The sequence below is a fragment of the Streptopelia decaocto genome, assembly GCF_964273445.1.
Source record: "Streptopelia decaocto genome assembly, chromosome: 13".
NCBI classification, from domain to species: Eukaryota; Metazoa; Chordata; class Aves; order Columbiformes; family Columbidae; genus Streptopelia; species Streptopelia decaocto.
This window is the reverse complement of record NC_138668.1, coordinates 14,256,512-14,281,016: the sequence shown is the minus strand read 5'-3', so window position 1 is coordinate 14,281,016 and position 24,505 is coordinate 14,256,512. Positions and strand designations below refer to the sequence as shown.

The 24,505-nt window shown below is 43.6% G+C and overlaps 2 protein-coding genes across 2 annotated transcripts in view; both read right to left on the bottom strand.

Moving 5' to 3' along the window:
* NDE1 (nudE neurodevelopment protein 1) overlaps nt 1-24,505 on the bottom strand; it is a 337,987-nt gene that overhangs the window by 304,946 nt on the left and 8,536 nt on the right. The gene's annotated exons all lie outside the window — the stretch shown is intronic.
* On the bottom strand, nt 3,186-5,766 carry RMI2 (RecQ mediated genome instability 2). The gene is made up of 2 exons (XM_082064753.1): nt 5,392-5,766; nt 3,186-4,488 (listed from the first exon to the last, which is right to left on the bottom strand). Exons 1-2 carry the CDS (start codon nt 5,660-5,662, stop codon nt 4,340-4,342), a joined length of 420 nt encoding a protein of 139 aa, XP_081920879.1. The 5' UTR covers nt 5,663-5,766; the 3' UTR covers nt 3,186-4,339.

Below are 24,505 nucleotides of genomic sequence, written 5' to 3'. Positions count from 1 at the left end.
TGGCTCCTTAGTTATGGAGACAGAAACAGCAGCTGGTCTCGGTTATCTTGTGTGTGCTGCCTCAGCCCACGTTTGCTTTCTGAACACATACACTCTAGCTTTGTACAAATTCTAAGTAAAACACGGTTCTCACACTGGTCAGGAAAAATTCCTACAATTGTTCGGATTCCCACACAGGAGATGCTGGTATATAAAACATGGCAGAAATAAAGTCTTCCTGTGTAACAATTTTATAACTGCTTACTTACACAGAAGTATTTCATAACAAAGCCAAAATGGTATGAAATATTTCTGAAATCTAAAGAGTATTTACACGTTATTGATTAAAAAACAAAAACAAAACACAAAACCTTCTCCTTGGTCACTTAATGCATGCCAAACACACCAAACTTGGAAAAAAATACTGAGGTGACAGTTACAAGAACAAAGTAAAATGTCAGCACATCGAGCAAAACATTCACTACAGCTGCTTTAGTTCTCAGCTAATTGCAATGCAATTAGGGCTCCAGAAATACAGAGAATAATTTAACTATGTGCTCACTGTAGACAGCAACACTGAGATGAATGCAGATCCTGTGTCTCCTAGAAGCTGCATATAATATATCACAGGTGATAACGATACCATTTTAACACCAATAAACACTTCAAACTGCAGCCATTGTGCTCAGCATGTTGATAAAGCTGTTCCCAGGTTCCACAGAGGCTGGGTTTGTCTAGATACTCAAGAGAGGCACGACCCCCAGGAGTCCCTCCAGCCACACCTGAAGCCACGAAGCTCAGCAGGAGCAGGGGTTGCTGCACGCGCAGGGTCAGTCACCCTCGGATGGAGCCAGCACCCAGGTCCCAGAGACCTCCAGTGCCCCGTGTCCCCAGGGCTGTCCCCAAACACAAATACTGCATCTGACCAAGTCCATTCATACAGAACAGGACCAAAAGAACCACTATCTGGAGAAGGGGTAGATGAGGAAACCCCACCCACTCACCCCAAATCGCACTTCATTTTCATAATTTGAGTTTAGCAACTATTTATAGCTTTCATGAATACAGTCACATCGCCATTTTGTTGTAGTGGCAGCTATGCCTTTCCCATGCACCAGGATGGACTACTGGTATTAGTGGAAAGGCAATCTCTTCTCCATGCCTGTTCATAAATTAGCCACAAATATGGAGTAGTTTGTTACAGGTAAAGATAGTCTTGAAATGAATTCTATAAAACCTTTAATGAAACAAGGGAATCACCCATCAAAATGATTTTTAAGTATGTCTTAACCACTGCACGGTAACGTCTCGTCTTGGGAATTAAAAGATGGAAATAATACAACACCCGCCCTGCCTAACAGAAGTGAGACATCAGGTACACGGTAGGGCTGTTCAGTAGGAAGGTGGCAGAGGATGTGGTGGGGACAGCTCACTCCAGCCGTCCCCCCTGGCTGGCAGCAGCCTCCCCGCCTGCTGTGAGCTGCCGCTCTCGCAGGGGAGCGTGTCAAGGTGAGGTGATGAATCAGCATCCCTCAAACAAACTAAAATAGCTTTGGGATTCCTCACAAACGTGATCCTGCAGGAAGGATTTCCCCTTGGCAGGATTTTGCTGAATAATTTTGCACATCAGAACTTCGGTATTTCAAAACTGGTGTCTTCTCTGCACTCCCTGGCTTCATCAGGACTAAACTTTTAGTATAGAACTACTGATAATACTGCACATTTTAGAACACCTTGACTGGTCATCTGAAATGTTCACACTTCAGAAGAAGGTAATGCAGTACACAAACTATGCTGTTTTATGGAAAACGCATAAAATCCATTGAATACCTCATGGATCTACACATCACACAATACAAATGGCTCTGATGTTACTGCCTGCCTTGCAGGAGACGAGGAACTTCTGCATCTAACTCCTGCTGATCAGAGCACTCTGAACACACCCAGCTGTCCCTGCACAAAGAGGTTAAGTCATTGTTCCAAGTGTATTTTTAGTGCCTACAACTCACCTTCAACATGTCCTTTCTATACGTCATATATAGAAACTGCACATCTACAAAGCTCCTCAGCTACTGCTATGTGCTCTGCTATAAATCCAGATTTGTTCCAGTGATGGCAGAGCCAACACTGCACAGAAGCCTTCCCGCAATCTGCAGCCACTCTCCTACTCCCTAAGATGCAAACAGCAAGAACAACATCCCAGCTTTGAGCTCCCCCTCCCCAAGACAGGGCTACAGAAGCCCCGACCCTGTAATTCTCAGTTACTTGCTCTGCTGTGCAACAGCAACAACAACAACAAAATCCAAAATCAGACAAACCCACATCCTACTGCAGAACTTGAGACACGAGTTAAGACATGGAAAAGGGAGAATTCCCACCACCCAGCAGAGCCCTACAGTGTTGAACTGGAAATGCAGAGATGAGGCACTTCAGTCTGGCCTTTAAACCTCAGTGGGAGAGAAGCCACCACCAGCCATGAGCAGCATCAGCCACTCACCAGGTAAAGCACGGCTCAGCTCCAAGTCAAAGCAAACACTAGAAATATTTGTTTAGTAGCCTGACATTCAACTTTACTGAGAGCAAGTTTTGAATTCCCAGGAAAGTACTTTTTATTGTGAACTGTCCTAAAAGCATCCAGTCTTGGCTTTAAAACCCTACATGAATCCATAAATCCAGTTCTATATAAATACAGCTTTTCAGATGCATTCAGTAAATATGCATCACTGCCAGGTAGATTAACGGTACTCTCACTCCCAACAGCCACTACACTCTGCACCCACCAACTCCGTATGACAGGGGCTACAAGCCATATTTATTTTTTCCGTAAATTTACTGACACAAGCAATGATGCAGCAAACCTTCTAGCTCTCTATTTCCAGGGTTTTACTGCCACCTTAGCATAAAAAGCATTCAGATGGAAGAGTATCTATCACCAGATGAAAACACTTGCTGACCCTGTGGATCATTTCTGACAGGCTACAGCATTCCACAAGTGAATTTTTTCCCAGCATTAAAAACAATAAATAAACCCAGACTGCCAAAAATCTGTATGTATGTTTGTTTTGGCATTTCATCAGGAAGGTCTCGGAGCACATGACTTCCACTGTACAAAGGCCTCTTATGTGGTCTGGTTTGGAATACTAAACTCAAGGCTGAAATTGCGCTCTGAAATCCAGTCCTTAATCTGTAAAGATCTCATTTAAAGATCTACTTAAAATACAGTATTTATTTCCACATGCTTTGGAAACATAATCTCACAATTTTAAAAATTTAGTTACCACCACGTAATTCATGTCTTTAATTAAAATCTGACTAGAGAGTATCTTCCCTTCCCATATGCCTTCCTGATTAACATAACTGTATTGCTGGACAATATAATCCCAAACTACAAAGCCATGACACATGGATAGCACAATGCTTTCTTTATGACTCAAATTCTCTTTAGACAAGAGGGGAAATAAAGAGTAGTAATAGTTCTGCTTTCTAAAGGCTTTTTGATTTGATTTCATGGGGTTTTTTTTCAAAGGATGACAGAAGAAAGATAAAAATGTATTTAAGAATTTTTTAAACAACTAAAAATAGCATACATTGGAACAAGAAACGAAAGCTTCCAAAAGAAAAATGCACTTAGGCACAGTAAGCTTGTTGCATGAGGTGGTATTTGCATTGTGAAGCTGGAGAACCTTTTCCAAGGAATCCCGCATCACACTGAGAAAGTTAATTTCACTTCACTGGAACAGAGGGGTTATTGCTGCACCACACTTCCAGTATTTCAGAAACACAGAAACCAGAGAAGTACTTAAGTACAAGACTCTGCTTACAGTTAGAAAGACACATCTGTCTTACAAGTTTACTTACGTGGTTATTACTGAAAAACACAGGCAGAGATGTTATTTCCAACCACAATCTAACTGGACTGAAGCACATTTTGCCTTCATTCCACATATCCAGCTCACCCTGGGAACACGAATTCTGTGCAGCCCCTGCTGTCAAGAACACACGGCTATAGGAATGACCATCTAAACACGTGTTCCTAGAAACAGCAACTAACATATGTACAAACATGTAGCATTCTCAAGAGCACAGACACGTTACTCAGAAATAATCAAATAAGTGTTTCTCAAATCTGCTGGTATAAAAAGAGACTGTGACATAGATTAACGTTGTGCTAATTATCAAATATGCAACGATCCCTCCACTTAACTCTGACCCTGACTTCTCTCTTTGCTCTACTCCAAGAGCAGTGGTTTTTGAAACCACAAATACACAGAATGGTCCAATGCTCTACACCAATAGAAGAAAAAAAAAAAAAAAAAAAAAGAAGTACATTTCCAGTTATTTTAGGCAGAAGAAAATGCATCTAGGGGATGACTCTGTGCAAATCCTCCACTTCAAGGCTCCACATATTCTTATGCACGGGGTTTTCAGAAAGATCTGTCATCTTTATTGCTCGAAGAACAGGTTCAGGACTGCAGGACCGCACCACACCCATCACCATTACATACTTCCCTATAAAAAACAAGCAAGCAGGACATTTAATTAACCTTTATATTTTCATCTTCAATTCAGAAAGCAAAATATTTAAAACCAGGTCATCAAACAGTTGGAATTAAAGCTGCCAATACTTGCAAGAAAACTCAATAAACTAAGATTGCCTAGAACTGCGCTTCAGAAAAAGGCTTGATTATCCATACAGCCATTTTTACAGTAGACTTTACTAGATTTTCAAACAGCAAGATTCGAAACCAGCACACAATTCATCCTGCCATGCAGGTGGAGGAAGAATAATTCAGAAGACTGAAAATGAAGTGATGCGACTATTTTGTACCACCATCACTGCAACCCTGCAGTCCAGCACTTCTCCAGTCGAATTAACAGTACTGATGAGTTCTTAGACTCACAGCTCTTCTCTGCAGCACCCTAGTTTGATAGAATGTTTCCTGTAGCCATAAAGAACTGAAAACAGGCCCTATCCTTACTGGAACTCATATGGGAAGGCAGCATAAGTCTTCACACTGTCAGCCACAGACACGCTGCCCTGCGGCAGCACACGCTGCTCCCTCTGTGCCTGCTACAGCAGCACAGCTCTGCAGGATGTTTCTCCTGTGAGCGATGGGGTACGTGACAAAGTGCCCGCTGCACAGGCTGTTGACACAGGCAAGAACCATCCCCAACGCTCCGGCACAGGCCGGTGAGAGCCTCCAGATGTGCAGCAGCACGTCCATTAGCGGACATGAAGTGCCCGCGGGCTGGCCGCCACGGCCGCGGCACAAGCGATCGTGCCCCGGGAGGGGCCGCTGCCCCCCCGCCCCAGCCAGGGTGACGCGGGCCCTGGGCGGGAACCTGCTCAGCTACTTCAGAATAAACACGCGGGGGAGCCCCCACCCCCCAGCGCCCGCCCCCGGCCGGTACCTGCGCTGAGGCAGGGCCGCCCCTTGGGCACGGCCTCCACCCCCAGCACGGTGAAGGCGCCGCTGCCGTCCTGCAGCCGGGCCGAGCCGCCGCGGGCGCCGCCGCGCTCCACCTCCAGCACGGTGCCCTGCATCCACACGGCCCGCAGCCCCAGCGGCGCCCGGCCCGCCTCCGCCCGGCTCAACTGCCACGTCCCGCCGGCGTCCCGCACCGCCCTCCGCAGCTGGGCGGCCAGCACCTTCACCGGCGGCCCCGGCGCGTTGCCGGCCATGTCCAACCCGGAGCCGGCTGAGGGGCGGCCGGCGCAGCCGCCGAGGGGAAGGGCGGGAAGCGGCGCGCGGGCCGCTCCGCCCCACAGGTTGACGGCGCCTCAGCGGCAGCCGCGCGTGCGGCGGCCCCGGCGCCGCCGCTGAGAGGAGCGGGGGGCTGGGCCGGGGCCAGCCCGGCCACAGGCGGCTGCGGTACCGTAGAGCCGGAGCCCAGCGCCGTTGTGTGGGACCCACCCGCGGAGCAGCACCCGCGCTGTTCCCGCCTCCGACGAACCGCTCACCTCCGGGGGCTGAAGGGCGCAAACACCCCGATCTCCAGAACCGGACACACCGCCGCATACAACCAGCACATCTACTGCCGAGTCTCCTGAGTTAAAGACAAAAGTGGCTCACATGGAAAAATAAAGTACTTGGCACAGGTGTGCTGGCTTTGATGCAAACACGTTTCTCCCAGGTGGTTCATCTGATCCCAACGCCCCCGGTGCGCAGCTGCTCCGGCGGCTGTAATGAGTGAATGACAGGAAAGGGCAATTGGGCCAGCCCAGGGCCGGCCCTCCCCTCTGCCCCTGGTAACTCAGGAAGAGCCTCACCAGAGTTTCAGACCTGCTGGGTCTCATTTCACCTGAATTCAATTCAGGATTGATGCCTTTACATGGAAAAACTAGTGTAAAATCTGATTCGATGGTTTGGTTGGAGCAGCAAATGCTTCTTGCTGTGTCCCAACTTCAACCCTGCAGACAGGTTCCTGCTCTTCGCCCCCCGCCCAGGGTCACAGCCACCCCCATCTCCCAGGCTGCTGGAGCCATCCCAGATATTTTTCCACAGCATTTCTTCACTACTTAGCAAGAAATTATCACTTAATGTTAACAGTTTAGTTGATTAAGATCCTCCGGTTTCATGAGAAAATGCACATAGAATCATCTCAGGGATGCTTTCAGGATATCTTTTTATTGTATATACTTGTGTGGAAATCTGGAGCATAATGCACTGAAAGGCATTATCATATCTCCCAAGCTGGGGGACTTTGGTTCCAAGGGCTTTAAGAATTTATTTGCTGTCTGTTTATATTACAGATGGGCTAACTCGCTTTGCCACAATCTGAAATCCTTGAAATGTTGTGGTTTCCTTTGGCAGGGTGGGTTGGCATTTCATTTAGAAAATAAGTCAAGAAGTAAGCTAATGGAAAAACAGGAGGGTGGAACAAAGAAAAAGAAAAGAATCGGGAAAAACAAGGGGATGGATTCTTCAATTTCATAAGTTCTGTTGATATCTGGGTAAAAATGCACAGAGAAGTGACCTTCCTGCAATCATTCTTCTTTAAAGCTGATTTTGTTCTCCGTGAAAATAGCCAGTTACTTTATTTTTTTTTAAAGTCTGGTTTTGTTCTGAGTAGAAAAATACATTAAAAGACCTTTTTTTTTCCTACTCGCCCATCATGTTATGAATTATTTATTCAGCATATTTTTTCCCAGATATATTTTCTGTTTAGAGACATTCTGTAAATGGGACTTTGTTCCTTTTATAGTGTAAGGAAGCAGTTAACTTTTTGTTACCATTTACAGTAAGAATAAAATATAATATTGGTAATGACAAGAAAAACACTGACATCTAAGCACAATACGGAATCATGTAATCTGGCAATCAAATAATATGGTTTACAGGAATAGAAAGACATTAGATCGTTACTGTATATGAATGCAAAATTTGAGTGAGGCTCACAGGAGAAGAATATTCGTAATTTATGCCCCTAAACTGCAGTCTCTTGACAGCATCAATATTTAGTTTCACATAAAAAAGAATAAATGTGCCAAATATTGATAAAAGTATTGTATTCCTATTTGTTACTGTATAATAGGAAGGTCTAATGCTTATTAAGCCCTTAAATCTACAGATGAAGGCAAGACCCCTACAAGAGTGAAATCTCCCGGAGAGACTAAAAGGTCTCTCTTAAAAGATTTTCCTTGAAGAAACTATGTTATGAGAAGGGCAGAAACAGTGGCAACCTGCACCAATAAATGGATTTGTTTTCCTATTCCAGAAAATCCTTCTCTTTCAGTAAAACGCAAAGTTACACTGAGCTACCTGCAAAGGTCTTGTCAAAGAACAGGCTCAGCTCAGCACAGAGACACGTTCTGCAGCTTCAGGAAAAACCTCTGACTCCTCAACAGCCTGTTCTCTGGAGATGATCCCACAGCGATCAGCCTCAGATTTGGGGTAGCAGAGGAAGCTCAGCACTCAGCTGGAAAAGGCTGAGGGGCTGCAAATTACACTGGACTAAACCTGAGGACATTTTTCTGAGAGCACGCTGAATGGGACAGAGGTTTGGTTTGTGTGGATTAAAAAGAAAGAACCTGCCTTCTTCTGGCTGTTAGTACAATACGCGCCTTTCTGCAAAGCACTCTTAAAGAACATGACTCCTCACGCTGACACACATGTGAGATGCTGTCACAGGATGGGTAAAAAAAATCCAGGCTACACATAGGTAAGATAGTTCAGGAGCCACATCTCCCTCAATTACTCTGGCACTGTTTTGTTGCTATGGTGTCGAGAGAACTTTGAAAAGAATTTGACCTTAAATCTCCATGAGAAGGTATTTCCAAAGCAGCAGCAACTTGCAACTTTCTGTCCAGCTCAGACCTTTTCACACTGTTGCTGACAGTACTACTTAAAATGGAAGCAATTCTCTGCTCCCCTCTCAAATTTTGGTAAAAGGCTGACATTACACAACCAGAAAAAATAATTATTTTCCTTGGCCAGAAATTCTGATATTTTACAGCCTTCCATCATACTCAAAAGAGTTTTAAAAAATATTTCCACCCCTAGTCCATTGGTTCATGTGTACAGAAAGGGTTCAGATTTACTTCTCAGTTTCTCTTTCCTAGTACTGAGAAATCACTACCTTGATTTCAAAAGAAGTTTTGTTTTGGTTTCATTGTTTTAAGATTTGGAATCCAAGCAATCACCATTAAAAAAAAAAAATCATTTCTAGTAGTTTGTAAATACTTGCTTTAGAAACAGGGCTACCTGGAAGCTCCACAGATGAATGGAAGAAAAGTCATGAAGTGTGGAGCTTATAAATATATGGATCATAATTGGTAATGTCTGCATGGCCCACAAGTGTCCATAAAACAGATACCATTGAGCAACTTGTCCATGGCAGCCCAGAAGCTCAGGGGATTCCAGTGTGATGGGGGCAGCTCTTGCAGCCACCGCGCACAACCAGAGGGTAAACTGCAAAGTGATACGATTGTGTCTCTGATATCCTCCATCAGTAAAAGGAAGCAGCATACAGGAGCTAAACATGACAGAAAAGAGATAAGAAAACAATACTTTGTAAAAATGCATCACTCCTTAAGTGAGAAGAGGGATCTGAAACAAACTGTCTTCCTTTCCCTGGTATTCGTATGAAACTTCACTGAAGGACAACTTGACAAACTCTCAGGTTTCTCCTTAAAGAGATCCACACTAGTTTGTGCTTATTTTCTTGTACTGCACACAGAACTACATGCAAGAATCACATGAATACAAAATTCAGTTGTTTCCTGCTGTTTGTTTTGTACTGCGTATAAGATGCAATGTGGACATGCTGACATGCTGGATGAAGTCTGCAAAACCATCCTCATCCCTCAGGGTTTTATTAGGCTATCTCATCATCACTGAATTTAATTAATGATTTGAAATTAATGAGTCAATGTGTTGGAATTAATGGGTTGGAAGTCAGTCATATTTGCATCCCTCACTTGAACTTCACCTGCCTGTACTTTATGCTTTGGGACTGATCAGTCTGGTATATGGACGCTAAATTATGTTGGACCAGCAATTTTAAAAGACCTGGAGCAAGGCAAGTCATCTGCTGAAACAGGAAAACTCCAGGTGCCACCTGCCAAAGTTTTAGTTAGCAGGTAGCTCTGAATCAGTGACATTTTAGAAGTGATATGGACAAGACAGGTAAATGTGAGTAACAGACATCTTCATCATCATCATCATCACCATCATACTAACAAGAAGAGTCTGACCTCTCCTGTAGGGCTGTCCTGCCAAAATTGCATAGGAGTCACTAAGATAAGGTGAATTATCTTTTGTGGCAAATGCTATCAAATAAAGCATTAGCAAGGCACCCTCTTTTCTCTTGAGGGCCTCACTCAGGTGCTGTACGTTGCATATGCTGAGTGGAATCATCAGAGGATTATGGCAAGAGTCTCCCTGCAGCTGCCAGGAGCTGAGAGCTGCACCCAGTGTGTGGCACAGGAAAACCAACATCTGGCTCAGGCATCCCCCCAGAGAGAGTGGAAACCTCAGCTTGCACCGCCAGCCTTAACATGAGAAATCATTAATTGCTGTCACTGTCACGCAAACTTAACCAGTTCCTGTCACTCACCACACACATCCCTACTGATGGCAGCCTACAGGCTATGAAAACAGTGAGATGCTCTTGAGCTTAGATGACTCATCTCATTTACAGAGAATACTTAGAGGAAATGCTTAGAGAGCTCCAGTCGCGTTCTGCAGAAGTGGGTGTCACCTGTTTATTCCTTTCCATGCTATAAATATGCTGGTATATAACTGAAATAAAGCAGCATTCTATGGAATAGGGCTATGTCATGATGAAAAAAAAAATCACAGAATCATAGAATGGTTTGGGCCAGAAGGAATCTTAAAGGTCATCTAGTCCCACCCCTGCCATGGGCAGGGACACCGTCCACCAGCCCAGGCTGCTCGAAGCCTCATCCAGCCCATCCTTTACTACTAATCATAGACTTTCCTACTAGTCATAGTCTTTACTTACCAGTATTGCTTGCTGCTCTGCAAACAGTGTGTGAAGCTGGTTTCCAGGTGAGCTTATTCAAACTCCTGCACCAAGAAAAGATGCACTCTTTAAACAGGAAATACAAATGGCATCCAAAGCGTTACATCTTCATCCTGACTGAAGTGAAGCCAGTAGCTAGGAGACTTGAGTCATTCAGCCTTTCTGACACCGTTTCACTTCATAAAAGAGCTGGATGTTTAGGGGAAGCTTAACAGGACTGGAGAGCCTATGTAACCAATGTGGGGGAACAAAGACCATAATGTTTTCCCTTGACAGCTGCTGGCTTTGCATAAATATACTCTGATTAGCATCCTCAGCATCCAGTTCATCCAGTGGAGTGAGAGCAGAATAATTTTCCTGAAGAAAAGTAACCAGAAGAGTGGCATTTTGTTTTTAAAAATTAAAATCTGACATTTCAAATATTAGAAATATACAGAGAGGCCAGTAAGGCTGAGAAGTTACAGCCATTCAGAGCATACATTGGCAGGGTTCTGCAATATTCAAGGCCTGTTCAAAGATTCAAAAATAAATTTCTGGTACTTAGTAGGGAGAGGCTTTTACTAATAGTCACACAGCCAGGCTGACCAGCCAGCTCTTTTCCAGTCACTGAAAATTTGTCTGAAAAGTGAACACTCCTCACTATTCCCTATGCTTTAGCTAATGTTTTTTACTTGTTTTCCCATGGCGTATCACCTAGGACACAGATGTCGTGACTGTCCTTAACTAACCAAATTATACTCTGGGATCAGAAAATCTCCATGTAAAATGGCTGCATTTATTTTCTGTGAAGCTGTGACTAAGGCTTTACCCGCGTGATTACCTGGGGATGCTGGATGAAAAGGATCCTGGACCGGACCCTGGGCACGAGCAGTATCAGCATCCTCTTCAGAAACTGCACAAATGGCCTTGAACGGGCAGAATGCTGCTGAGTGCTGAGCGGGAAGGCTCTGGTTTTGGTACATCTGAAAGCAAAAGCTAAAATCATAGCTGAAGGAAGAGCTGGCCTTGTGCTCCTCTGCAGCGGGGAAGCAGAGCGTGAATTCAGAACAAACAGCTGAATGACTGCAAAAGCAAAAATAATACAAAGAGGAAATTAACAGCAGTGAAACTTTTGTTTAAAGCTGCTCAATAATAGAACTTATATGTTTTTATATACTTAGATGAACTGGGGCCTAAATAAGCTTGATTTTTTGATTTCTTACATTATGTTGTGTGTTTTGTAAAGAAAGTTTCAAAAATTGAAGTAGTTACGAGCCCAGGCTTAGAATGTATTTATTACCATACCACCTCCAATTAGCAGCTCACTCCCCAAGTACCGGCATGAATGAATGAACGTTGGTGTGTACAATAGCGTCAATTTTGGATGGAAGTCAGTGTATGAGCTATACAAGGTCTGTTTATCTCTTAGAAGGTTCAAAACAAGATATAAATGGTAAGTAAAATCACAGAATTAGGAGATCCGATGTTTAATTGCTGAAATATGTTTTCATAGTCTTAGGCTTCTTTAATTATTACAAAATCAAAAGGCACAAGATTGCATGAGCCAACTGGGAGGCACCTCATCAGTTCAGCTTTAAAAGACCTCTAAGATTCATATGGAATGGTCGCATTTTAAAATATAATTTGACATTAAAATGCCACAAACTGTCTCCACCTCTTGATTTAAGTGATTTTAATCACAGGTTCTAGTTTGTAGTCCACACAGCACCTTATATTCAACACGATATTGAAACATCTCTTTCCACTAAGCCCAGAAAATGCAGGGTCAAATATGAATTTAATGGAATGAAGGTCTGACTTTTCTTGCTGGCATCTGAAGTCTTGAACGATCCTCACTGACAAGTGATCCATATTCCGTTTCTGTTAAGGGAAATAATTTTCATCAGCTCGTTCCAGTAAGACTCTAAACTTTGTGTTATGAACTAAACAGGAAAACAAAATGAACCAGAGGAACATACAAAGAAATTGTGAAAAGGACCCTCTTCAAGGGAAAATATTAAAATAATTTCTTATGTACAGGTAACCTGACCTTTCTATTAAACTAATGGTTGTGATGAAGACTGCAGTGAGGCAACTATACAAACATTTAATTATCTTCATGAATTTAAATAATTATTCATGAATTATATTCAAAATATATTTTTGAATTTTTGTCAGTGGCTAATATGTACAGAGTTGTGCAACATAATGCTTGTTTCTAAATGTAGTTCTATATAGTGCAGCCCTCCAAAATATAGAATAAAACTTGGACTTGAAATTCAAATACAATCGAAAAGCAACTCTTCAGGGATTCCAAAATACTGGGATTCAAAAACTTAGCAAGCTTTCACCTTGTCATGAAAAGCAATGATAAATGGTAAATGCAATACCAGTACACCTTATTTTCAAAGCCTTGCAGTAGTGCACTGTACTGCAAAAACCAACGGTGCTTGTTTATTCAAAATAGAAACGGTCAATGCAAGAACCAACTAGAAGACACCAGTTCTGTGTGGCTGGTGTCTAAGACTCATGCAAATGCCACGAGGCAGAAGGTGGCTGTGCAGAGCAGGCGTGACAATGTGTGCACGTTTTTACTTGCACTTTGGAGTTTTGACATTCCAAACATCAAGCACTTATATTCAGATAATTTCAAATGTTGTGCAGGAGCATTTGAAGATCTGTAGCTCTGCTACAATTTGAGCCAAAAGGACGACACACAGTCTCAGATTTGCAAAGCAAAGCTTATCAGAGTACTCGGGCTCCGTTGCCGGTTACAGCTGCATTTACGAGAAACCGTGCAAGGTGAAAGTGAAAGGCACAAGGAGTTTCTTTTTATTATCTACAGATCTTGCTACTCTGACTATACCTTATCTAGACCCCTAAAAGATAATACAATGATTGCTAACTAACAGATGTGGGTTATATGTTTTCGCTTTCATTGTTTTAGTAGATTTTAAGGCAGAAGGAGAATCAAATAACTGGACCTCCTGTTTGACAGAGACCACTGATTTATTTGCATCCCGGTAGCTCCAGCTGGTGCTCTGCTGGGAAGTCAGCGGTGTTTGGGTCCCCAGGAGCCCCCGGCACTCACCAGTGGAGCTCAGGAGCCTGCAGCACGGGCAGTTCGCATTCATGCTGTCATCTGATGCAAACCCTTTTACACTCAGTTCTGCCAAATCAAACACTCGGGTGAACATCTGGGCAATGGTAAATATTCTCCAGGCCCCATTTTTCCTCCATCTAGACTGTTAACAATGCATAACCATATTGATGAAGGAATTCCGCACTTAGGGCAGACATTTGTCAAGTGCCACTGGGCTGGCCCAAATCACTCCCCAGTTCCACTGCTCCACCCTGCCTGGGAAAATTAAGCATTCAGGTATATAGGTGAGATTCAGCATATATAATGCGGATAGAGTTAATAAAATGCTTTAGCTGGCCCAGTTAAATCATAGTATGTGCTACGTCTAAAACCAGCAGTGCTTGGTATCAATCTACTGATTCTTCTGACTTGGGCCCTGTTCCGAAAGGTACGTGGTTCCTTCTGAGACACATACCATGTACTTCTACATATTTTACACCCTCTTTGGTATCAGCCCAAATAATGGTTGTGACTTGTGAAATCAAGGCTGAGACGAACAGTCCTTATTAAAAAAATCCCTAAAGTTCACAGTCACAGAACTGTTCATTTAAATAGTACCACATTTTACTCACAGCTGGCAGTATTCAGTGAATGTCCCTTTTGCTTATGGCTACTTTCCCTTTTATTTCCTATAAATGTCATTGCACCACCCTTGATTCTGGCTGGACGCACGATCGGCTGGGGAAGACAGATAATCCAGCCAAAGGAAACAGAACTGAAAGTAATTCGAGAATTTTTTTCTCTCGCCCTCTGATCTGTAAACCAGATAGATGTGTTTCCTTCTAAAGGCTGCATTTCCCAGCTGTAAAACAACAGAGCTCTGTCTACCAGAACTTCCGCAATCTTCCTCATACAGCTGTGGAGTGTTGCAAGCTGGTAATGTTTGTAAAGAGTACTCATAAAGTCATAAAAAAGCAATGCCATGAAGTTCTTAGACTGTGGGGAAAGTTTCTGTTACTGAGTTCAAAGCACTTTGGCAATGATCTCAAATTAGTTTATGATCTGTAATCTTGCATTAAGCGCCACTGAATTCCCAGCACATGAGCAGGAAAGGGTTTTGCTTTGTTGTTTCATCAGTAAAGTTACAGACAGATGCTTTAGAAGCAAAGCTTTTGTCTTTCCTGGTAGCCATTTCCCATGCAGGCACTTCCTGAAGAACAAGTTTCCATCATGGCTTTCATTTCCCTGGTTTTCATTCACACTTTTATATTATCTGTAAATGTCTGAATATATAACACCTCAAACTTTAAAGCTCTGAAGCTGTATTTTCATGTTGCAGCACTGTATAAAAGGGCAAACTGTGCATTTCAGCAGGTGAGAAATGAACAGGCTCTGCATGAAAAGGCCTCTGCAAAGTGGCAAGTCATATCCTCGGTCAGTCCTGGTCCCCTGTCCCACGCAGGTACGAAGGAGCTTCTGCCTCCTGTTCCCAGATATTACCAAGTGCTACAGTGTGGCTGGCCACAGTTTGGCTTCTGTGGAAGCAGGTTAGCTCTGATGACAAAAGCACAAGACTCCTGTGAAGGTGCGATGTGACGTCTAGATAGCAGACCCAGAAAACCCTGAGGTTTATCTAAAGCTTGGTCAAATGCCCCAGGAGGAAGAAGTGCTCCCCAGGTTGCAGAGCTGCCTCTGATTACCCACTGCTTGGGCCTGAAGTGCTTCCTGCTTCCTTGTTTTAATTTTATTTTATTCCTCTCTTCTTCCTTCAGTGTGCACAGACCCTGCAATAAAATCACCTCATTCAGAAGGAAAGGGGACTCCTAATTACGCTGCAATTATAAAGCAATAGATGACTTAAACCTGGGAAGCAATGCAGCTGCATTTCAGCAGACAGGAAATGTTGCAGAGATAAAAACTGAGACTACATGTATTTAACCCTCTGCCTTGTGAGTGAAGAGGTTGGGCATAAATTCCAAACACAGGCTGAGTTTTCTAACTTCCCTAGAGCTCAGGGCTATTTAGACGTCTTTCTGGTCCAAACCTGTTGTCAATTTTAGCGTTAATTGCCTGCTACAGCTCAGACTGAATACTCATCTAACCTCCTGCGGATCCATGCTGTACTTACAATATATTCTAGGAAACTTTAATTAGTTCACATTTTCATCTGAAATACACTTACATAGAAAGTTTTGTTGTTTTTTTTTTAACATAAACCACCAATTCAGTATGTTTTTTTCTTCCCTCAGTTTTTTGATTTTGATGAGACCATTGTCACTGTGTTTTCAAACTGAATGAAATAATAGAGTGTTGAAATAGTTCTCATTTCAGAGACTTCACTAGCGACATTTTCTTTAAAGGGGTACCATCATCTTTTCCACCTCCGGTTGAATCCAACAGTTAACCAGTAAGATCATTTGTGGGAATGTGGGTGTTTCAGGCTTAAACATGGGAAATTCAGGCTGAAATCTCTTCCCAGCATAGAGGGACTCAAGGACATGCTTGTCAAGCTCATTTTGAAATGATGACCTCACCACAACCCTGTAGAAGGAAACATTCCCTGCTCTTCCCATGAACTGGCTTTAGTTCACGGAAAGGCATTTAAGATCCATTGACCTACAGAAAGAATGGGACTGGCCTTTAAACCTGCAGCTTGGGGCACTGATTTGAGAGGTGAGCCACTGAATTCTGGTCCAGATCAAACACCACTCACATGTAGCTTATCTAATAACTACTTAATGTGCAACATGGACCAGCACTCAGAGGCGGCACAAGAATCCAGCGTTTCCCACTTACAGGTGAGAGCTCCAGCTGTTTCGCTCCAAGTGTCTCAGCTGACAAATACTCCTCCTCCCTTCAGTGAGAAGAGACCTCTACTTTAGGACACATTCCAGCAGAGGGAGGAACTAAAGCTTGACTGCCCTCTTGGCAAGCAAGTTTTGGGTTTTTTTTGGGACACAAACCTCACTTTTCCGCATACTGAAGAGGTATTCCAAGTACTAATTAGCTGCCTCAGCAACACTCCCTGGGCTTGCTCTTTCTTTAAAGGACTGCCATGCTTCAAAGACCCATTTTTGAACAAGTTCAAGAGCAGGAAAAGCTTCAGCCACACCTCTGTGGGCAACGGTCCCTTTCTGGCTGCTCTGGATCTCCTTGGAAAGCAGCTCAGCTCTCAGTGTGCAGCACAGAGGATCACAACACGGGTCCAACACTTCGTCGCAGAAACTTCAAAATTTTGTTGGGCAATGCTCAATGTGGCACACTTCCTTTTTGGCTTTTAGCCTCATTAATTAGTGCAAGGTCACCAGGCAGCCTTAAATCCATGTCCTGATTCAGTGCCCAAGCTAATGGACTGTCTGCCCTTGATGGGCCTGCTTCCTGATCTGTAAATATAAAGCCTGTCCTTGCAAAAGGTTTTATCATACAGAAATGACAAGCATGGTTTAAACAGCACGGAGCATTGTCTTTCACCTGGTGAACTTCCCTTGTCACACTTCAAGGACAAGCAAAGCAGGTCTCTGCAGTTTGAATTGCCCTTGGAAAGCACGTGTGCTTCTTGGATTCAGATTTTTATTGTTTCCTGTACAGACATATGATGCAAATACACTCTAAATGTGTGCAATGAGATCACTGACAAAAGATGTAAATAATGCATATGAGATATAGGGGGTGGTGAAATGAGTGGACACTACTGAAAGTAACTTAGATGATAAAATAACCAAATGACAGGATGGATTTTCAACAGACAGAGTACTCATTCATATGGAGGGATTTGAACACATTTGCAGCCATCATCCTGACTCTTCTCTAAAGCTCAACTCATGACAGACAATGAGAGATAAGAATAGATAGTAATGATCTTGTGAATGCTAAGCCTGTAATTACTTGAACAGTAATAAGCTGGAGTGCTTTAACTAGATGTCTTCAGCACGCAGGGATAAAAACATGAATTTTCCCTCCAGCAGAGGGGGCTTGGCAGTAAGTTTTCTAAACACAAAACCAAACTATTTCTTTGGAAATTGAGTAATACTAAAATTAAACTGACTTTTATAGGAACTTGCATAGTATTACAGATAAAAAAAGAACTTCCCATAAACAAAAGATTCAACTATAAAGAGACACAATTCAAACTGAGTGTTGTTCAGGTTAGCTTTGTTTCCCTTAGTTCTCAGTGTGGCTTTTCTATTTCAGCAGAAAGCCCTTGCAGTTATACCTGGCAGGCACAGTGAGCAAGTGAAAAAGCTTTTGCTCCCAATTCCTTTGAAAAGCTGAGTCAAATTTCCTGTTAAACCTGTCCCTGCAAACTACTTCAATACATGTACAAAAAAACCCAGGGAAGACATTGAGGTAAAGTCCTGGTGGAAAGTTTTCCAAGCTACCACAGAGCTGTGTATCTGAAGGCAGGACATGTCATCCTGGTGGTCCAGGAGTTTACAGCACAGTTATCTAATTATTTGAGGCCACTTTGACGTTTTAAACAATAGACATCACTTTGGGTGGCCACAACAGTCACTGACAACCTCACAATATGGGTGAGACCAAAACCAGGGATGTAATCCAAGGTGGTGGCGTACAGAAGCGCATTTAAAGCTAATGCTTAGTGTTAACTTGCATGCAGTGTTATGTCAAGACAAAAGAATGACATAAATTTCTCTCGAAATCAAAACAAGCTGGCTAGTCTTCTGGTAAAATTCCTCTTTTTCATAGTTAATTAGATTCATTCCCCAAATACTGTTTCCTTGCTCTGTTTCCACTCACAGAAAAGTACAGGCAGGTGCATTTGAATAACTGGGAATTATATTCACTTTATTACTTCTGATGAATAGAGCTTTACTGCACATGTGAGCACTAGAATGGCACTGTTCAGTGCTGTTCAAAATCTGGCTCTTTTATTTCTAGTGAGAACTAGCTGCCAATTTTAAAGACAGTTTCTGGTAAATGTAATTATTTTCACCTCTGTGGCTCCAGCTTCTGGTGAAGGAAATATTGAAAATAATGATGCACTAGAGTAACTTAAAATGAAATTCACGCCAGATGTAGCAGAAGGTGCAAATGACTCACCACGACCAATGGGTGCAACACTTTCCCTCGCCGACGTGAGCGGTCTGGTCAGCCGCGCAGCCGCGGTCGCCTGGCGGGGATGCTGTAGGTGCCGTGCTCTGTAGCAGCCTGGGCTCTGCCTCCACACCGGCCTCGCCAGTCACTCTGGTGAGCTCTTCTCAGAAGGCAGGATCTCAGCAGCTGCCCTGTGTTTGTGGGATACAACGATCACCACCCACGTAGCCCACTCGTTTTCCTTAAGTACTAATGTACATCAAAAAGGGGGAGGAGGAGGAGAATTCTGGTCACCTGGTGAAATAAAACTATCATTTAGCGTGGATATCAAATTGTCTGTTAAACTTTCTCTTTGGAAATGGATGTACTAAGTACTGACATATATACACCACCATATTTCTGACAGAAGAAGAAGAAGGGCTGTGGGGGTTCCAGCAGGCCACTGGAAGGAAGGGGGATGCGGCAGGTCCCTGTGTGTCCTCAGTCCCCAAACCAGCAGGATTCCAGGTAATGGCACAGGGGCCATCCCTCACCCATACCGCATCTGCAATGCTTTCACTCATTGCTCTCAGTTCCCCCGTTCCTTGGACCCAGTGTCCTTTATCCCACATCCTTTATCCCTTTTCTCCAAAACCATCTCAAAACCTTTCCCTTCCCTATAGAGCTGCATTTCTTCTGAGAAAAAAAAGTATACAGCCTTCCACACCAGAGCATCCCCTCCCTGACCCATCAACCCTGGGCTCCCCGTCCTGCCTGGACCTTCCCTTTCTGTCCACCTGGAAGGGTCTCCAAGATGCCTCCTTGGCCTCCAGTGCTGCCCCTGGCCAGGTCCCCAGCCTACCCACCCCCTGCTCCCTGTGCCTCTGAATCATCTGAGCTCCTTCCTGGCACCAGCTCCCTGGGTATCCCCCTCCTGGGGTGCACTTTGTGAAAACCCTGACTCCTGCCTTTCAGCCCAAAAGGGCTGCTCGGCATTGGAACAGGCTGCCCAGGGCAGTGGTGGTGGAGTCACCATCCCTAGAGGGGTTTAAAAGGCATTTAGACAAGGTTCTCAGGGACATGGGTTAGTGCTGGAGTTGGGTTATGGTTGGACTCAATCTTGAGGGTCTCTTACAACCAGAATGATTCTATGATTTCAAAACCTACCAAATCCTCCACCATTCACAGCTGTGAGAGCAGCAGAAGAGGACTTGTCGGAGGGGAAGCAACCCCATGTCAGCTTCCATATAACACAGCACTACTGTTTGCGGCACTGGAGAGGCCTGAGGAAGAGAAAAGAGAAGAAAAGTGGGCAGTTATGGGAATTTGCAAGAAAAAAATAATCTACTTTGATGTTAACGACCTGAGTCAAAATACAAGGAGACTGAACTTCCGAGAAAGGAAGTTCACTAACAAGGAACCACATGTAACCTTCAGATGCTAAACTGAAACTCTGGAGGAGAAGGTAGACTTAATTCTCAGAAAAAAAACCCACAACAGCTGTATGAAGTATCCTTGATATCAGAAAGAAAGCAAAAGACAGAGAGCATCTTGAAACTAAAAGAGCTATTAAACAGGAATTACAGGAAGCAATTAGAAAACATCAGGCTGGAAAGAAAGAAAAAAAAAAGCCAAGAGTGGAGTACATTTTAAACCTGGAACACTGGGATTTGTTCACATAGAGAAAGGTCTGATGAGGACAAACTTCCAGCAGTATTTATCATATAATTAATAAAAAAAAAAAAGGAAAAGGACTGTGAACTGGAGGAGAGGAGACAGGCTATTAATGAAAGAGGAAAGAAAGAAGCAACAGAATAAACATTGCATAAAGAGGGGAGAAGAACAGAAGAGCCCATTCTAGCTCAGCTCATGGGAACCTGCAGATCTCCCAAATCTGCTTTATTAATTGCCAGTGCCCAGTTTAAAGCCTTGTGGATACAGAACTTTTCACATGGAGAGGCAGCTATCTGTTCAGGTTCAAAATGGTCCAGGGAAAAAACTATCTTAATGACAGAAGATGTACCAAATCTAGAGCGCAGAGGAGTAAGATGACATCTGACAGCTCCAAACATAAAATATTCTACAGCAAGTGAGACTCTAATAATCACTAGACATTGCTACTGCTGTTATTTTAACACAGCTTCTTCCATCTCAGTTCACCTTTCCAAAGGTGCTGATTTTTCAAGGAACAGTAGGTCCATTGGAAAATGTATTATAAGTAAATATGTAATTGCTTCCCTTTCATTCAGCATATTTACACATACTCCTTAAACTAAACAAACCCCAGTCATTCCTGAGTCTTCTTGCACACTAAATGAAAGCACCGGAAATTCAGTTTTTAGGCCATCAAGAGAAGCAGGTAAGAGCCCAATTAAAGATTGTAAGTCCCAAGAACTTTCACATGAAGGTCTAAGAAAGATCCAAGCAGAAAGACCACTTAGCAGGCACGGGTCACTGATAATCAGACAACTCAACAAGAAGTCCAAACAGTCTTGTTGGCCTTTCATTACCTTAAGACAACAAAAAATAATGGGTCATATTGTCAATTTGATTCTTCCACGGATGAATGGAGCCCCTCTTGATAATGGTACAAAAAGAGAAGTAAAAATACCCAACTTGAAGAGGGTGTCTGTGCCGAGTTCCCAGTGACTGCACCACTGAGTCACAGCGGGTTCTTGGACATGCAGGGGAGTTTTAGCAGGAAACCGCCTACCACTTTATTTACAGCTCCACTTCAACTATGCCATTCGACTCAGCTCAGTAGGTGATTTTTATCGCTCTAGATGTTGTGGATGCATTTGCACAGAGATGCTTTCCAAAAGGCCACATATGTTTAGCGTTGCTTTTTGTGTTCACTTCAGATGGAAAAAAATGCTGCCTCTTCCAGCCTTCTACCTCCAGTACAAAGGCACCTTTTCTCCATCCACTCTGATTTGAGTCATACCTGACCTGCATGCTTTGCCATGCTGAACAGTGTCGGTTTAGAAATTCGCACGCTGGCATTGTACACCTTACAAGCGCAGGCAGCTACAGTAGCACAAAAGCACTTATCTTCAAAATCTGGACAATTCTGGTGTCTCACCATTAGTCTTAAGCAAGGCAGCAGCTCAAAGATCCAGCAAAGCTGAGGGGAACCACAGTTCTGCCAGCCTACCCCACCTCAACAGTGTCTCTACATGCAGCACCTGGAGACAGAATCCTGTTCTCCCACGAACAGCACAGCATCTTTCTGGCAATTAACATAATTAAAACAACAATAAGTTTGCATCAAAATGCCATTCCGGAATGCTAGCAAAGTTTCTTTGTATACCTTTCTTCTTTGCAAAATGCAGAATTATCTATAGAAAACTATGTTAAAAAAATGTAAATGTTTGCAAATTCCAGCTCTTTAAGGCAGGGCCTTCCTTGTCTTTTCCTGCAAATTGTCCTGGTTTTGTGAAAGAGATCATGCAATTCACCGGCACCCCTGCATCACTCAGTGCACAGACGCATGGGTGGGCAGATTTCAGGTTGCATGTGCAAATGTACATCTGATGTTGCCCAGTTTTTCAGTTCTTGGTTTTGCGAACCAGATGGCACCAGCGCAGTGTGCACATCAGTGTGCAAGACAGGAGGAAGACTGTGGTATGTGCTGTACTGAAGTGCAAACTGCTAATTAGGAGAAGAGGAAATGGGGTAACGATTCTCTGGAACAGCGATGGGGTCACTGCACAGCCTCATGACAGCACCAAAATCCCGTTTTCAGAGGGGAATGGCTGCTGAATCCCCGGTGATGAGGACTTGTCTCCATCCTTGGCGTAGCAAACCCAGCAGATAACAACGCCGCGACACAGACCCTCCCAGATCGGCTTCCTCCTGCGCAAGCATGCCGTCACATTTCCCAGCCCTGAGAAAGGGGGCCAGGAGGAGATAAGAGAAGTGATACAAAGACAAGAAAATACTTCAGTTGGACCCATTTCTCTCTGCTTATACCAGTATACAGAAAAGTTTATGCAAATCAGAATCAACCACAGGACTTCTGGGAAGCTGCCAGTGACACTGTCTCAAAGTTAAGGTATGAGTGAAACACAGAGAGGGAAGTCTCCTAAAGCTGTTTCTAAATGGGCAGTAAAAACATCCAGTTCTGTCAAGCAGCTTTTGCAACCTGTGTCAGCAGCTCTGGACACTTGCGATCATTTTTTTCTTTTTTTATGCTGCACAAAACTCTCCTTGTAGCTCATTTTTTAAAACCAGAATCAGCTTTAGCTCTGTCTTTCAAGTACACATTTGAGAGATCATCGTACGCTGAGCAGAGAAAGGATGCTGAATGAATCACAAGAGATGATCTATTATTTGCCAAACGTTTGCAGGCTGTACCATTCTCGGTATTTTATGCAGCGGGTCTGTCACATGAAGAGGATTCATACATGATCTGAAACAACTCAATGGGCGCAACACCGTAAGAACCCATGGGTTCACCTCCCCAGTCTCAAGCTGAGTGTTTCCCTCTCCCCCCCAAAAATCACACCCCTCCTACCCCCGCCACAACCACACGTTGGCACAAAATGAACAGAAAATAACCACACTCTGCTCTGCCTGCCACCCGCTAATGGAAACCAGGAATTCACTGGAATTCAGGGAACTGGAGGCAGGTCACATGCATTACACCCTTGATACCGCAATTTATCTGCACAGTTGATATTTTGAAGTTTCATGTATGTTGTTCAGTTTCCCTGAAATTAACCTTTTAAAGAAAAAAAAAAAAAAAGAGAGAGAAAAACCCACAGTCTTTCAGGGGGATCAGAAACCAATTTCAGGAAACACTATGAACTTTGATAGTAAACGCAGCCACTAAGAGTAAATGTATTCTTATGTGTGTGTATGTCTATTGGACTAAGTTTTTTATTGAGTTTCATACAGAAACAGAGGAGGAAAAGTGTAGAATGCTACGCAACTCACTGCTGGAACACCACATTGCTATGTATTGCAGACTTACCAGTGGAGAGCTATTTTCAGTATAGCCCACAAGCAAGCAAGGAGTGAGGACGTGGTTTTTCCCCAGTGCTTGAATAGGGGAAGCTGCTTTTTCCAGCCCCCAGCACAGGGACCCCCGGGAGGGGGCTCAGCCTGGCCCTGCGCCCCAACCACCAGTGACTGTGCGGGGACAACGGGACACAGAGAACGTAACGGTAAAGTAGGCAAGGAATAAAACACCAGAATGGAGAAGGAAAATGGAGGCAGTTAGGTGGTATCCTTTGAGCTAATCCAAAATTTGTAACACAAATGTACCTAGAAGTGAGCTTTGAATGTCTTTGTTTTTCACCTCTTCAAAAATAAGCTATTTGTAGCAGTACAGCAGAGGGCTGGATCCCACTGCTCTACTCTGGGTGCAAGTCTGCTTTTTCATTTTGCTAAATACATCTACTTGGAGATCTTTGCCCAACTGCCGCTAGCAGCATTTTGGATGCAGACGTCAAGTCTAACGTGAAGTCCAGTTTCCATCCTCCCATAGCTGCAGCTTATCCATCACATTCCTATTAAAGAACACATACTGCAGAACAAAATGTTCACCTTGCTCCACAAAGAAAAATATTCCTGAGAAACATCCTAAGATCACAGACATATAACTGGAAATCCTCTGAAGGGCTCTAGCAAAGCTCCTGCCAAGCCTTCAGCAAAGAAATCTAAACTCACAAAAGATCTCCAGACCCAAGCATATACTGTGAGCATGGACTTGGGAAGATAGTGGAGCATTTTTAGTGTATCCAGAAGATACTGGGGCATTTTTAATGAAATTTGGGTCTCTGGCAGCCTCCAAGGGCGGGCAAACCTCTCGGGGTGTGCAGGACCTTGTCTGGAAGCAAGAGCTGCACCTCCCCACGTGTCACAGCGCTGTGGGAGCGTTAGACAGGGACACAGATCTCACTGACCTGCTGCAAAATCCCTACCTCTGGTCAGTATTTT